General features: G+C 39.4%; 1 protein-coding gene across 3 annotated transcripts in view; it reads left to right on the top strand.

Moving 5' to 3' along the window:
- UPK1B (uroplakin 1B) overlaps positions 1-9,086 on the top strand; it is a 29,306-nt gene extending 20,220 nt beyond the window's left edge. For all 3 annotated transcript variants that reach the window (XM_012520544.3, XM_012520543.3, XM_004480793.3), the window contains exons 6-8: positions 3,053-3,232; positions 6,508-6,591; positions 8,199-9,086. In XM_012520544.3, the coding sequence (XP_012375998.2) occupies positions 3,053-3,232; positions 6,508-6,591; positions 8,199-8,249 (315 nt within the window). In that variant the 3' untranslated portion in view covers positions 8,250-9,086. The remainder of the gene's footprint in view (positions 1-3,052; positions 3,233-6,507; positions 6,592-8,198) is intronic.
- Positions 9,087-14,133: the final 5,047 nt, after the last annotated feature.

Here is a 14,133-nt window from a genome sequence, read left to right as displayed (position 1 = left end):
GTAAATAATATGAGATTTTATAAAATTGTCTCATGCGACTGTGGGGACGCACAAGTCTAAATTCCGTAGGGCAGGCTGCAAACCAGGATCTTTGATGAAGCTTCTTGAGTTCCCCAGGAGACGCTGGCTGGCTGAAGTAGAGATGGAAATTCTCTCTCTTCTGACTGCTGAAATCATCACTTCTCCTTTTAAGGCCTACAACTGTTTGGAAGAAATGTCTCTCATTGCTGAAGGCAATCTCCTCAGTTGATTGTAGATGTAATTAGCCATAGATGCAATGAACTTACTAGTGATCTAAGTCCACAAAATTCCTCACAGTAACAATTAGGCCAGTATTTGCCTGACCAAACAACCAAGCACCATTACCTGGCCAAGTTGACACATGAGCCTAACCATCATACATTGGTAAAATACAAATCAATGTTGTTCAACTGCATGTTGCAGTCCATCAGTGGACTGTGATCTCAATTTACTGGGTTATAATCGGCATCTTTTAAAATAAAGGATAATAGAATAATGTCTGTTGTATATGTTGAACATTATTTTAAAAATCATAGTTTTGTGAAATTTTGTCTCCATTTTAGTTCTAGCTTTGTATGCATGTACAGGGTCCTAAAATAAAATTGATTACACAAAAAAATTGGAGAAACACTGGTATAAGTTGTGTGCTTTCAAACCTCCAGGCACTTGATGTCTGTCTAATGCATAGGTAGCTTAAATTTCCCTAAAACTATTCTCTCTCAAGTAGATTTATCTGTAATTCTTTCAAGAATCTTTTTGGAAGCCAAAGTCAAAAGCATATTTCTTTGTTCTTATTAGATTCTTTTGTTCCTCTTTTCCCTGTAAAAATTAGCCTCAGCCTCATGATCTAAGTTTTAATGGGTAAAGAGGTGTCAAGGGGAAAGGACTTACCTAAAAGAGAAAAATACTTTGAGTAAAATGTATTTGTTAAATTGAATATTTCATTTAAAATACTGTTAAAGTATCTGCTTTATCAAACCTGAAACCTTTAAGAATGTTTCTTTTAGGTTTTTGCTTAATATTAGACAGTGGTACATACTGAGACATTGTGGTGCTGCTGCCCAGCATGATCACATATTTTAAATACCATAAAAGAGAAAAGAAATTAACTGCACATATATTATCCCGTTTAATCATTAAAACAACCCTGTGGAATAGGCATATTATCTTCCTCTCATAGAAGAGGAAACCTAGACCCAGAGAGGGTCAGTAATTTACCCAAATTCATACAGTATGTAGCAGAGCCAAGATTCAAATCTGATCTGATTGCAGGTGAAGTATCTTTTTCACTTTACATGAGAATATGAATGACCATATGTTTGAAAATTTCATTTACCACCTTTTTAAAACCCGGTCTGCAATAAACCACATTCAAATATAACCATTCCCCCGCCACCCCCCAAATGCTCTGTTCAAACTGACAGGATGAATGTTTTCCCTGGGTAGATATTTTCCATAATCTAGTAAAAAAACAGGGCCTGTTTTAAAAACAGTTGATTAGGGAGCAGATGTAGTTCAGTGGTTGAGTGCCTGTTTCACATGTACATGTTCCCAGTTTCAATCCCCTGAACCAAGAAAGAGAAGGAAGGGAGGGAAGGAGGGAAGGAAGGAGGGAAGGAAGGAAGGGAGGGAGGGAGGGAGGGAGGGAGGGAGGAAGGAAGTTGATTTACCCTGAGGTTTGCTTGGATACATCTATTCTAAACGTTGGGAGATTCTTGTCCTTTTAACTTCCTCTCTTGAAGCACGTCAGTAGAATTGATAAAAAGGAAGAGAAGGGAAATGATTTGTGTTTTATCCTCTCCTAATTCTATCAAGAATGTAAAGATATTATTTATGTGTTCACTGATCTTCCTTTCCTACATAGAGGCGTAACTATGGGCTACCAGGAAAGTCACTTGGTTTTGTTCATTTTTATCCAGTTTATTTTTCCCATTATAAAAGTAGTACATAATTGCTGTAGAACATTTTGAAAGCATAAAAAAATAAAAGAAGAAATAGAATAAAGGTAACAGGGAGATGGGGTTCGTGGATGAGGGAATATGGAGTTAATGTTTAATGAGTAAATGGTTTCTGTTTGGGGTGTTTGAAAAGTTTGGGAAATGTATGTTGGTGATGGTAGCAGAACATTGATAATGTAATTAACTCCTCTGAATTATATATTTAATGCACTTAAAAGGGGAATATTTAGGTTGTATATGATACTATAATAAAGTTTAAAAAAAAATAGGAGTGTATAACACAAAGTGAACCCTAATGTAAATTATAGAGTATAGTTAACAGTTTAATTATAATAATATTATTTCTTCTATGAACAAATCTACCACCCTAATGCATAGTACTATATGCATATATATATATAATAGATGTATTATATGCATATATATAATAGGGAAAACTGTATGTACATATAGGTACCTGTATTTTCTGCATGATTTCTCTATAAACCTACAACTTTAAAAAAAATAAATGCATACATAAATAATTAAAAATGTTGAAAATTAAACAAAAATGAAAGTGTGACTTGTAGTTCCATCACCACCGATTTTTTAAATTTTGATTCTCAGTTTGCTCATATGTAATATGAGCAAACATTAGAATTATTCTGTCTCACATTATTATATAATTATATTAGTGATGATAATTAACTTTTATTAAGAGTTTACTGTAGGCCAGGCCTATACTAGACAATTTAAGTGTATTAATTCATTTAATCCTCACATCTCTATGAGGTTGATACTATATTTATCCCAATTTTACAGTTAAGGAAACTGAAGTTTAGAGAGTCGAAGTAACTTATATAATAAAAGGCTACAGAGTTTATTAATGTCTAGTAAAATAATAAATATGAAAAATATTTTTGCAAACTCTAATATGTAAGTTATTCATCCCTCCAGCTCTAGCCTGAGGATTTTTAGTAAGCACAAGGTCAGGCGCCTTTCCGTGTCTCCTTTCCTCTTAAAACCTCCGTTGCTGCATTGATGACTCCGACAAGGACAGGAAAGACAATTTTGTACTTCTCATCCATTGACAGGATAACTGCTGTGGTGTAAATGGGCCTTCAGACTGGCAGAAATACATGTCTGCCTTCCGGACTGAGAACAGCGATGCGGACTTCCCCTGGCCTCGTCAGTGCTGTGTTATGAACAAGCTAAAAGAACCGCTCAACCTGGAGGCCTGCAAACTGGGAGTGCCTGGTTATTACCACAAGCAGGTGAGTCCTCACTGCTCCAAAGAACTACCAGAAGGTTCTTCTCCAATTTGTGAGGAAATATTGGTCAACTATAGGTAATAGCCCCTTGGTAAGAAATTCTGCATCCTTTACCCTAAACCTCTTATTTCCTTCTTGCAAGTAAACTGTGAATGCTAATGTAGGACTAATCCAGGTAGATTTACATGTTTAAAAAATTGACAGAACATGAGAATTGCTAAAGCAAAGTCCAATTTAAGTGAAAACTATGTACAATGTATAGAACTGATATTCAAAAGAATATTTATATTAAACCAAGATTTGCTCTAATTTTGCATAATGTATATTGGGAGGGATGATATGCAAAAGTGATGTTTTGCCAGTCCCAAAGCAATAGCAATTGCTGAGGTTAAATGCAGTAATTATATATATAAATCCTTTATTCAGTGATAATGTAGGATGGTCTTAATAAAATGTTATGATGGTCATCTGGGTAGTAGAAGGTAGTTGACATATGGATGGTTCTGAAAAAGACTTTCCAGGCTGAAAAGGATGATTGAGTGATTATTGAGTATTTACTAAATGCCAGACACTGTTCCAAGTACTAAACCTGTATTAATTCCTTTAATGCTCAGAGGTAGATACCAGTGTGATCCCTGTTTTGCAAAGTGGAACTGAGATATAAAGATGCTAGTACCTTGCCCAAGGTCACACAGCTAGTAAATGTTGCTTCTCCTCTAATTCAAACCTGCCATGTCTGGCCCGGAGTCCAGCCTCTAAGCTAATAAAAAACTTGGTAATATTCACAGAAAGTCCTGGTGAGAGCAGGCCCAAAATCCTGTAGTCAACCTCTGAAATGCTGTGCACTGCTTTGCAAGTTACCTCATTGGGAAAAGTCAGTTGTATGCCAGTGCAAAAATATTTGAGAAATACCAGGCTTCTCATTTTGAGTAAATAATACAAACTGCACTTTTAGAATGAAGGATGCTGCAGCACTTGGCAGAGTGCGTGGACTATGACTGATTGCACCAATCTAGAAAAAGGACATAGGCGTGATATATTTTAAAGAGGTGTTCAAAGCAACTCTCATTTAGTTTTTCAGCAGTATTTTCTTGGCATTGTTTTAATTAATTGATTAGACTACAATAAAATTTAAATTTATTGCTTCTAATCACAATTGCAATAGAATGATCACTCGTGGAAGTCATAAAATGCTTTCAAATTTATGGCAGAGTGCCTGGACTATGATTGATTGCATCAATCTAGAAAAGGGACATGGGTGTGATATAGATTATTTTGCAGAGGTGTTCAAATTAATCCTCATTTAGCTTTTCAGCCACATTATCTTGGCATTGTTTTAATCAGTTGATTATACTGCTATAAAAATTAAATTTATTGCTTCTAATCACAATGGCAATATAAAATTATCACTTACCGAACTCATAAAATGCTTTCAGTACTTCACTGTTGGAACTGACCCATGAAAACATATCTTGACTGGATTATAATAGTGTACAAAATGCATCACCTCTTTGGTAAGAACAAAAAAGGATGTTTGCCTTCAGATAATCAGTTTATTTCAAAGCAACACTATTTCCTAGCATATAGAACATTCTAGTAGTGAGAAAAAACCTAAAACCTCTTACTTTTCCCAAGTTGAGATAGATGAGATTTGAGGAAAAGGTAAAAATAAACTCTTTCCTTTCACTATCTCCAGGGACTCCTACATCTGTTGTGACAATATTCCAGCACCCTCCCTTGCAATTCCTTGGCCTCATCTGTCCTTAATATCTTCCCCTCCAATCCCACCAGTTACAACCCACCTTCAAACTCATTGTCACTCAATCCCACTCCCCCACCAAGTTCATAATCCCTGAATTTCCTCTCTGTCCCTGACTCTCTTTGCTCCTAGACTCTCAATCTCATGTATTCTTCACCCTCAACATAATCTCTTATCTTCTAATCCTTTCTGATTCTCCCCACCCCAGTTCCCCAGTTTCCCATACACCTCCATTCTCTCTGAGTTAAGCATTCTACTAATTCCTCTATAGCAGGCCTTTTCCACAGAGCAAAATATGCCACCCCAATAGCAAATGTACATTACTTCTATAATTGCATTTAAATCTTGAACTGTACTATAATGACTTGTTCATGAGTCTATCTTCTCTGCATTTTCATGAGGATGTGCATTATCCAGTTCTGTCTCTTCAGCACTTAGCATAATGCCTGGCGCAAAGCAGGTATCCACTTGTTACTGCCACCCTGGTTCACCATCCTTGCTCCCCATCTCCTTGAGGCCTGAGCACATTCTTGGCACCTTCTATTCTTTACACAGTATTAGAGAGACCACCTCACAACCCAGCTGAAAACCCTCCAACAGGCTTCCATCTCCCTTAAAATTTACAAGGATCTTTCTGACATAAAACAGATGGAGAAGAACTAATGGGAGAAAAATCAAGACACAACAAAGGCAGGGCATGTCAATGGCTGAACACTTGACTGAGGCAGACTGTAAAGGATAGAACCTCAAATGGCCGCTTGTAGCCACTGGGCAGAAGCTAAACTTCAAGGTAGGCCCTTCTAGGACCAGAAGCACTTTCATGTAAAAACAAATTTTTAAAAAGTAGCTCTAATGAGATGTGGAGGCGTTTTCAGGACTTGGAGTTGTCCTGGGTGGTGCTTCAGGGACAATTACCGGACATTGTAGATCCTCCCAGGGCCCACTGGATGGAACGTGGAAGAGTGTGGGCTATTATGTGGACCATTGACCATGAGGTGCAATGATGCCCAGAGATGTACTTACCAAATGCAATGGATGTGTCATGATGATGGGAAAGAGTGTTGCTGTGGGGGGAGTGGTGGGGTGGGGGCGGTGGGGTTGAATGGGACTGCATATTTTTTTAATGTAATATTTTTTAAAAATAAAAAATAATTTTTTTTAAAAAGTAGCTCTATTCTCACAAAGATCACCCATAAAATCTTTTGGGAGGGAATAAAAATCAAGTTTAGTTAGAATAGTGGACATACATTGTCCACCTATGCTAAAACAGCAGACTCCCTTCATAGAATAAGTGATATATACAAGTAAATGTGCTATAGAATATTTTCAACAGAATTATTTCTATGCCCTCATCAAAGCAGTGTTAGTAACTGGCTGTCCAAGAGGATCTGGAAATATTCTGATTATGTTAAACTGGACTTTGGAGTGGACTTTATTCAAAACAAAACCTGTTTTCCACCTTTTATATCTTTGTCTTCTGGTTCTTTAATCACCAACGTGGAATCTTTCACTCCTCCAGGGCTGCTATGAACTGATTTCTGGACCAATGGACCGGCACGCCTGGGGGGTTGCTTGGTTTGGATTTGCCATTCTCTGCTGGACTGTGAGTACCTCCCTACACGTTTTATTTCTGCAAGGATGATGATAAGGAGAAGCCTTGAGATGGCCACTGATTACCTCAATCGCAACACAAGGTCTAGGAAAAAACCTCGAACCTGAAGGCTATTCAGGAAATTCTGACACCAGGGCAAGTCAGTGGATTTCCTTGGGAGAGAGGGAGTTACCTTCCCTGACCAGGGAAAAGATAAGCCCTACTAACCAGAGCCCCAGTGGCTGACTGTGAGCGCCACTCTGCTATGATATGTTTGTCTCCGCCAACAGGCTGGAAACCAGTTGCACTTTGTATCCCCAGGGTTTAACACAGCACATAGTTAGTGTTTAATAATTAGTTGAATAAATGAAAGAGGATAACAATGAACTTTCTATTAAGACCATACTAGCAGGAACTGTGGGATAACGTTAAAGTCTTTTGAAGAATTTAGGACTCCAGACCAGATGTAACTCACAATACTTCCCACAAGTATCAAAGGTACTCTGGGTCTAGCAAGTCTCCTTGAAATTCAAAAGAAAGAAGAGAAGACAACTAAATATACTGAAGACTTGCTATGGAGAAAGCTCCATGTCAAATGCTTTTAATATAAAAACTCCACAGCAGTAGTTAAGTAGGTAGCCATCTCCCATCTTACAAGGAGTAGAGAAATTCTGTAAGGTTCCCAAGAACTGTGCTTCAGAAGAACGCTCATGCATGTCCAATTCACCACTACTTACAAAGGACTTTTGCATAACTGATTAATAAGACTTTCTGAAGCAGACTGCCTGAGTTTTGTATCCCAGTTTCACCACTAACAAGATCTGTAACCCTGGGTAAGTTACTTATCTTCTCTGTGCCTCAGTTTTCCCAGAGAGTTTTGTGAGCATTAGATTATGTTAATGCATAGCACTCAGAAGAGTGCTTAACACATAATAAGTTCTCCTAATAAATATTTGATACTATTATTATTCTTTCTCTATGTTATTCAGTCCTCCAGTTCTGGGGTATGTAGAGAAGGTGTTATTTTACAGATACAGAAACTGAGGCTCAGGAAAGTTAACCTACTTGTCTAAGGATGCCCAGGGAGGAAACAACAGTCAGCCACAGAACCCAGATATTCTAACCCCTTGCCTGAGTCAGATATCTGAGTTCAATGGTGTTCTTCCAGATCACAAACATACTAGGAAAAAGGGGGAGTTTATGAGAAGAGGTTCAATACCAGAAGGAAGAAATTCATACCCCAAAATAATACATACTAGAAATAGGAATCTGCTGGAGGGTGGTTAACGCTGATAGGAAGAAAAAGGAATTTTCCTAGAGGAAAATTACTTCAGCATGGAAGTAAGAAGGGCAACCCAAAAAAATATAAGTCTAGAGTGGGAGCTGGTAAAGGGAGAGTGGAGAATGAGGCAGATGCCTCCGAATGGCAGGTTTGAAGTGATGCTTTGGGGCAGGCTGGTCTCAGTGTCAGCTTTCTCCCTGTGATGTTACTTAAGGCAAGGCTACTCATAAAATCTAGTATCACCTAAGCCTAACACCATTTTCTTTCCAAATATGAAATGCTTCTAAAACAGTTCCTAATCTATATTTCTTTTTTTTTCCCCTCATTTTTATTCTAGTTTTGCGTTCTCCTGGGTACTATGTTCTACTGGAGCAGAATTGAATACTGAGAATAAAGTATCATCACTACACCTAACCTTTCCTAAGGGATGCTCTGGATTTGCTGCTGCCCCTAATACTCCACATTTATGCTCCTCAGTAACATGCATTTTGTGGAGTTCTTTTAGGTTCTGTGCTCCTGAAATTCTTATTACTGGTGTTTTTCATCCTGGTCTGGGATTTGGCAACATTACTGTAGACTGTAGAAAAGGGAGAAGTTAGAAAGAAAATAGATAATAATTTGTCCCATCCGTGTTTATCTTATTTTTAATTTGTGGGTGTAAATACATTCAAAGGAGGCTTTTTTTTTTAAATCATAGCAAGCACAGTCTATGTTTGGATAGCCAATCTGCCTGTGTATCTCACTAAAAGAAACCTTCAAAGACTTTCATTTATCTCAGTATTGTCCAGGTTCTAAAAAAATAAAAAACAAGGAAAAGATTGCTGAAATGGACCTTTCACCTTTCAATCTACAGTGGCTTCCATCTACAGAGACACGGGTGAATTTCTTAATGCCACCTGTGGGATCCCTTCCTTCTCCAGGACAATCTCCAGTCTTGAGTTAACAATGATTGAAATTTCCACTTGCACCTCACAGAGTGATTTCTGTTTAGTAACCTCTATTTTCCAATTAATTAAACTTGAAATGTAAACTATAACCCATACCTAGTGGCAATGCTCCAAAATGTGTTCATCAATTGTAACAAATATACCGCACTAATGAAGGATGTTGTTGATGTGGGAGGTGTAGGGAGTGGGTAGATGGGAATCCCCTATATTTTTTATGTAACATTTATGTAATCCTAGCAATCTTTTTAAAAAATTAAAAAATATATTTAAAAAAAGAATATGGCTTTTTTGGAGTGAAGGGGGGCCTGTTTTATATTTAATCAGTCTTTGCCTTGGTCTCAGCTTGAAATGCCTTTCAAACAAGGGAAAAGCAAACCAGCTATTCAAATGGATGATTTATAAGAATTTTTTGTTTACTGTCAAAATATTTCTCTTCTGAACTATGTTTCCATTCGAAGGACATTCTTATAGCTCAAAATTTGTTTGTCTATTCTTATAGATAAAGAGGGCTTTACAATATTTTCACTTTCTTTTGTTTTTACCAGTGTCATAACTGGTCATGTATGAGTCTAACAAAATGAGTTTTCCAACAGAAGGGCCAATGAGGCTCATGAGAATTTAAGCTTAGGAAATGGAAAATGCATATGCAGGGTGTAGTTTCCTGTTGAGTACACAGTAAACATGATGTATATTTAAATGGTTGGAATTTAACATTTACTTCCACTTTTCACTCCTGCTACACTTTCCCTAAAAGTGGTTATGTAGCTGCTGTTCCTCAAAACCTCTTCTGCACTTTGAAGCAATGAGATCATCTCTGACCCCAGCTGTGGAAATATGTTGCCTATGAAGAAAACCTACCCATCACTTCCAGGTCCTTCTCCCAGCACACTCAGATATGCAGACATCCCACCCCAACCCCCAGTCACCACCAGGTTCTTGTGAGTTAGGCTGAGTGAGGGATAAGAGAGGAGCTGAGGACACACCTCTCCAATGCACTTGGAGGTAAGCTGGGGCAGGGGCCTGATTCCCTATTCCCAGGATAGGGGCCAAAGGCTCATGTCCTGAGAGGGCAGAATCAACTTGTCCTTCTCCTGCCTCCCCTTGTCTCTCCAGAACAGGAATTGAAGTATTGACCTCACAAAAGATAAATGGAACCTACCCTTGACTGAGAAGGTTCTCCATGATCTTTTAGAAGAGGGGGAAAGACAGAAAGAAGCTTACTTTCAGCAAAGCTTAAAAATGGCTACTCTGGGAGTGAATGTGGCTCAAGCAGTTGGGTACAGCCTCCCACATGGGAGGTCCTGGGTTCAACTCCTTGGACTTCCTAAAGAAGACAGTCAGACAACAAGCGGACACAACAAGCACACACAAAAAGCAGACAGATGAGGGAGCTATTAGGCAGGGGGAGGGGTAGTCATTAAACTGAAGTTGTACATCTAAAAACATATATATGGCTATCTCCTACCTCCTTCTCTCATGCATTCTGGTTCTTCTTTCTTCTACCACTAACTTGATTTTCCAGAGCTCTCATGCCTTCCACTGGCTGAGCAAAACCTTTTCCTAATCCACTCCTGCCTTTCCCTCATGCTCCAAAATTCTCTCTATATACAAAATTCCTTTCTCCTTGTGATATGATCTCAGGTAGTTTAATGGAAAGCTTTTTTGTAAACTAATTCATAGTGAGTGACAACTAGCCCCACTCTTAATCTTCTCTGTAGATTTTTCCTTGATAACTAAATTGATTTCTTATTCGTGAAATCCCAACACAGCAGTGGTAACAAGACAGAGAGCTATTGTGGAGCAAGATGGCCTACCTGCTGCTCCTTAAGTTTTGCCACCTGCTTACCCTACCAAGAAGGCACAAGGAAGAGAAAGGACCTCGAGTTAGCCACTACTCCTAGTCCCTTCTCCAGCCAGCTTCCTACCTCAAGCTTCATTCTCATCCTCAGTGGAAGGGGCAAATTCCACTTTAGAGTGGGACAGCTCTGCTCCTCCCTAAACCAAATAAGGCCCTGAACCCAAGTACTCATTATTTCCAGGCCACTAACACCTGAAGAGGACACACCTTTCAACTGAGAGAGAACCCAGGCCTGAGGATCCCCTGCAGAGAGTCCAGCCACCCAGAACTGTTGTGCTAACCACTACAGGAGGCTTCAGTTTAACTTCAAGGCAATTTCTAGTCTGCCCCTTTCCATCTCCTCCACTTTCCCTGGAGGCCCAACCTTCCCCCTCTTTCTTCTGTCCCCCTCTTTCTTCTGGGACTGGAAGTGGAGCTCACTGTGAGCCCTGGACCCCAAGCCACCAAAAAAATGAGACACAGAATCAACCTCAAGGTGGATAAATACCACACTCAGACAGTGTGGATTGGTCTCTCTTCTCCAACACAAAGTGGGACATGTGGAGCTGCCATCTAGTGGCACTGACCCAAGCCATTTTGGCCTCCCTGGAAGACTGGCCATGAAGGGGTCTCTTCCCCTGCTCTTTTGGGCCCTTTGTGCTGTGTAAGTAATAAAGCAGTCATTTGCTGAAAGCTTCCATGAGCCCTAATCCTGAGTTCCCATGAAGCACCATGTAGCAATTCACTCTACATTGGCCTTACCAAAGCCACCTCCAGCACCATCAAATAGGGACCAAGAAGGAGAGAGGAGGAGGAGGTGGCAGGCCCATACAAAAGCAGCTGTGCCTGCTTATTAGGGAGGCAAAGAATAATTACTACTTAACATCAAAAATGTGTCAGACTAGGACTGGGGTAAATTTTACCTGACTACTACACCAGGGCGGTCATCACCCTCTCCCAGTTGACCAGTTTCCTCCCAAGGTTGTTACTTAGGATCCTGGAAGGCTGCTTACACTTACCATTAGAAAGTCCACTGCTCACCTGAGTGTTATGTTTGTCAGCTGTGTAACTTTTTTATTTTCCTAATTCAGGCAGAATAGATAGGTACTGCTCCTATTTTAAGTAGCAGATCAGATACTTTCTGAATACCTGTAAGAGAAATAACAAAAATAGTCTTTTTTTTTTAAGATTTATTTATTTATTTATTTCTCTCCTCTCCCCCCACCCCCACCCCGGTTGTCTGTTCTCTGTGTCTATTTGCTGCGATCAGCTTCTGTTGTTGTCAGCGTTGTGTCATCTTGTTGTGTCAGCTCTCCGTGTGTGCAGCACCATTCCTGGGCAGGCTGGCACCATTCCTGGGCAGGCTGCACTTTCTTTCGCCCTGGGCAGCTCTCCTTATGGGGCTCACTCCTTGTGCATGGGGCTCCCCTACGCAGGGGACACCCCTGCGTGGCAGGGCACTCCTTGAGCGCATCAGCACTGCACATGGGCCAGCTCCACAGGGTCGAGGAGACCCGGGGTTTGAACTGCAGATCTCCCATGTGGTAGACGGACGCCCTAACCACTGGGCCAAGTCCTCCGCCCATAATAATAGTCTTGAATTTGAAAATCTCTCTACTCTTTTCTTAAGCCGCTCTCTCACCTGTCTGATTGAAGGCAGCCAGTGCTGTGATCAAGGAATTGGACACTGAGCTGGTTTCTCATTTCTATTGACTGAACAATTTTTCCTTTCTTCATCTGTATCCAATATTTCTTCTAGCTCCCATTCCCTGCTTTGCCTTACCCAAATCCTCTCAAGTCTAATAAGTGAGACTATATCAAAGACTAAACCTGAAGGAGAGTAGTTGTAAGCTGTAGATTCTGCCTTCGTGTGTGTGACATTTTTATCATATGGCTCTAGTGACTACATCCAAAGAGATCTAAAAGTGGAAAAAGGCAACAGTGCTCAGAAATATATAACCCTGCGAACTTTCTCCAACCAACCTACCCAAAATACAACCAACACACGTCGTTGAAGGAGACAAATAGCCAAATCAATCTTGGGGTAAAAGAAAAAGGGTGCTGTCACACACTATTTTCTAGTGGTTTCTACCTCAAGTTCCTCTTGAAAAAGAAGAAAACAAAAAAAGAGCAGCCCCTGATCTTTGGAAGCTGACCTTGTGCTTCCAATTAAGCCATGTAATCTCCTTTTAAACATAAACAGTCTCATAGAATACCAACCTCAGACAAGGTCACTCTCAGACCTTGATAAAATAAGACAAAGCAAGACCATTCCATAATTTTGTCTAAGAATGAACAAAAACAAGGTCACTGTGCCACCCACAAAATAGCAAACACCCTCTCTCAGCCAAAATAAGTGACTGCTATTTCTTTACTAATTACAGCTTTATCTTTGTGCTGGTCTGTAAGTAAGAGTTCTTTGAGATACCCAATCATAGAATTGCCCCCACTTTCTGATAGCATCTCAACCTAGAGAAAATCCAACTTGCTTAGATCCTTGAAAATCACCCAACCAAAGTCTAAATACTGTAATAGGTTCTCTGTTATACCCTTTTATCCATGTCCCCATGGTGTGTGTTCTCCCTCCCTGTAAGGAGTCATATTCCCAACTTATGTAACTACAGATATGTTTTGGTGGTTTTTGGCTGAAGGGCCTTGACACTCTCCAAATAACCATCTTCCACCACCTGTCCTTATTCCCTCTTTTTGTCTATTCATTGGCTTATTTATTTACCCATTATCATGGAGTAGTTAAGAACGTGAATTTTGGAGTCAAATACATGGCTCCAAATCCCACCTCTGCATAACCACTTGGAACTGCTTCAGGAAAATGGGTCTACCTTACATGGGACTGGGAAGATTCAGTAAGACTTGTAGTGTGCATCTGAATCAAAGGCCTGTAAGAGGACACCAACAGGAAGCTATTACCATAAATCTGGACTGAAGTATGTTTCACCTATAATCTCTGGGATCACACAAGCAAATGCTCCAATTTATTACAACAAATTTGATGATAAAATATATTGTGGCTATTAAAGGAGCCTTATAGCCTGAAAGAAAAAGACATGAGAAAGAGGTTTGGAGGAGAATATAGAAGAAAGAATAATCAAAAGAGTAAAAAGACAAAATAAGATATATGAAGATCAAAGAATAAAATAGTGGAAGTAAATAATGCATTTACAGTAATATCATTGAATGTGAATGGATTAAACTCCCCAATCAAAAGATATAGGCTGGCAGAACATATGAAAAAACATGAGCCATGCATATGCTGGTACAAGAGACTCACTTTAGACCCAGAGATATAAACCAGCTGAGAGTGAAAGTCTGGAAAAAGATACTTCACATAAACAGTAAGCAAAACAAGAGCAGGGGTAGTTATACTAATATTGGACAAAATAGACTTTAAATGCAAAAAAAAAGTTATGAGATACGGAGGGCCATTATATAAATATAAGGGACAATCCACAAGGAAGAAATATCAGTCA

Source organism: Dasypus novemcinctus, chromosome 4 (genome assembly GCF_030445035.2).
Source record: "Dasypus novemcinctus isolate mDasNov1 chromosome 4, mDasNov1.1.hap2, whole genome shotgun sequence".
NCBI classification, from domain to species: domain Eukaryota; kingdom Metazoa; phylum Chordata; class Mammalia; order Cingulata; family Dasypodidae; genus Dasypus; species Dasypus novemcinctus.
This window is presented reverse-complemented; position numbering and strand designations above follow the sequence as displayed.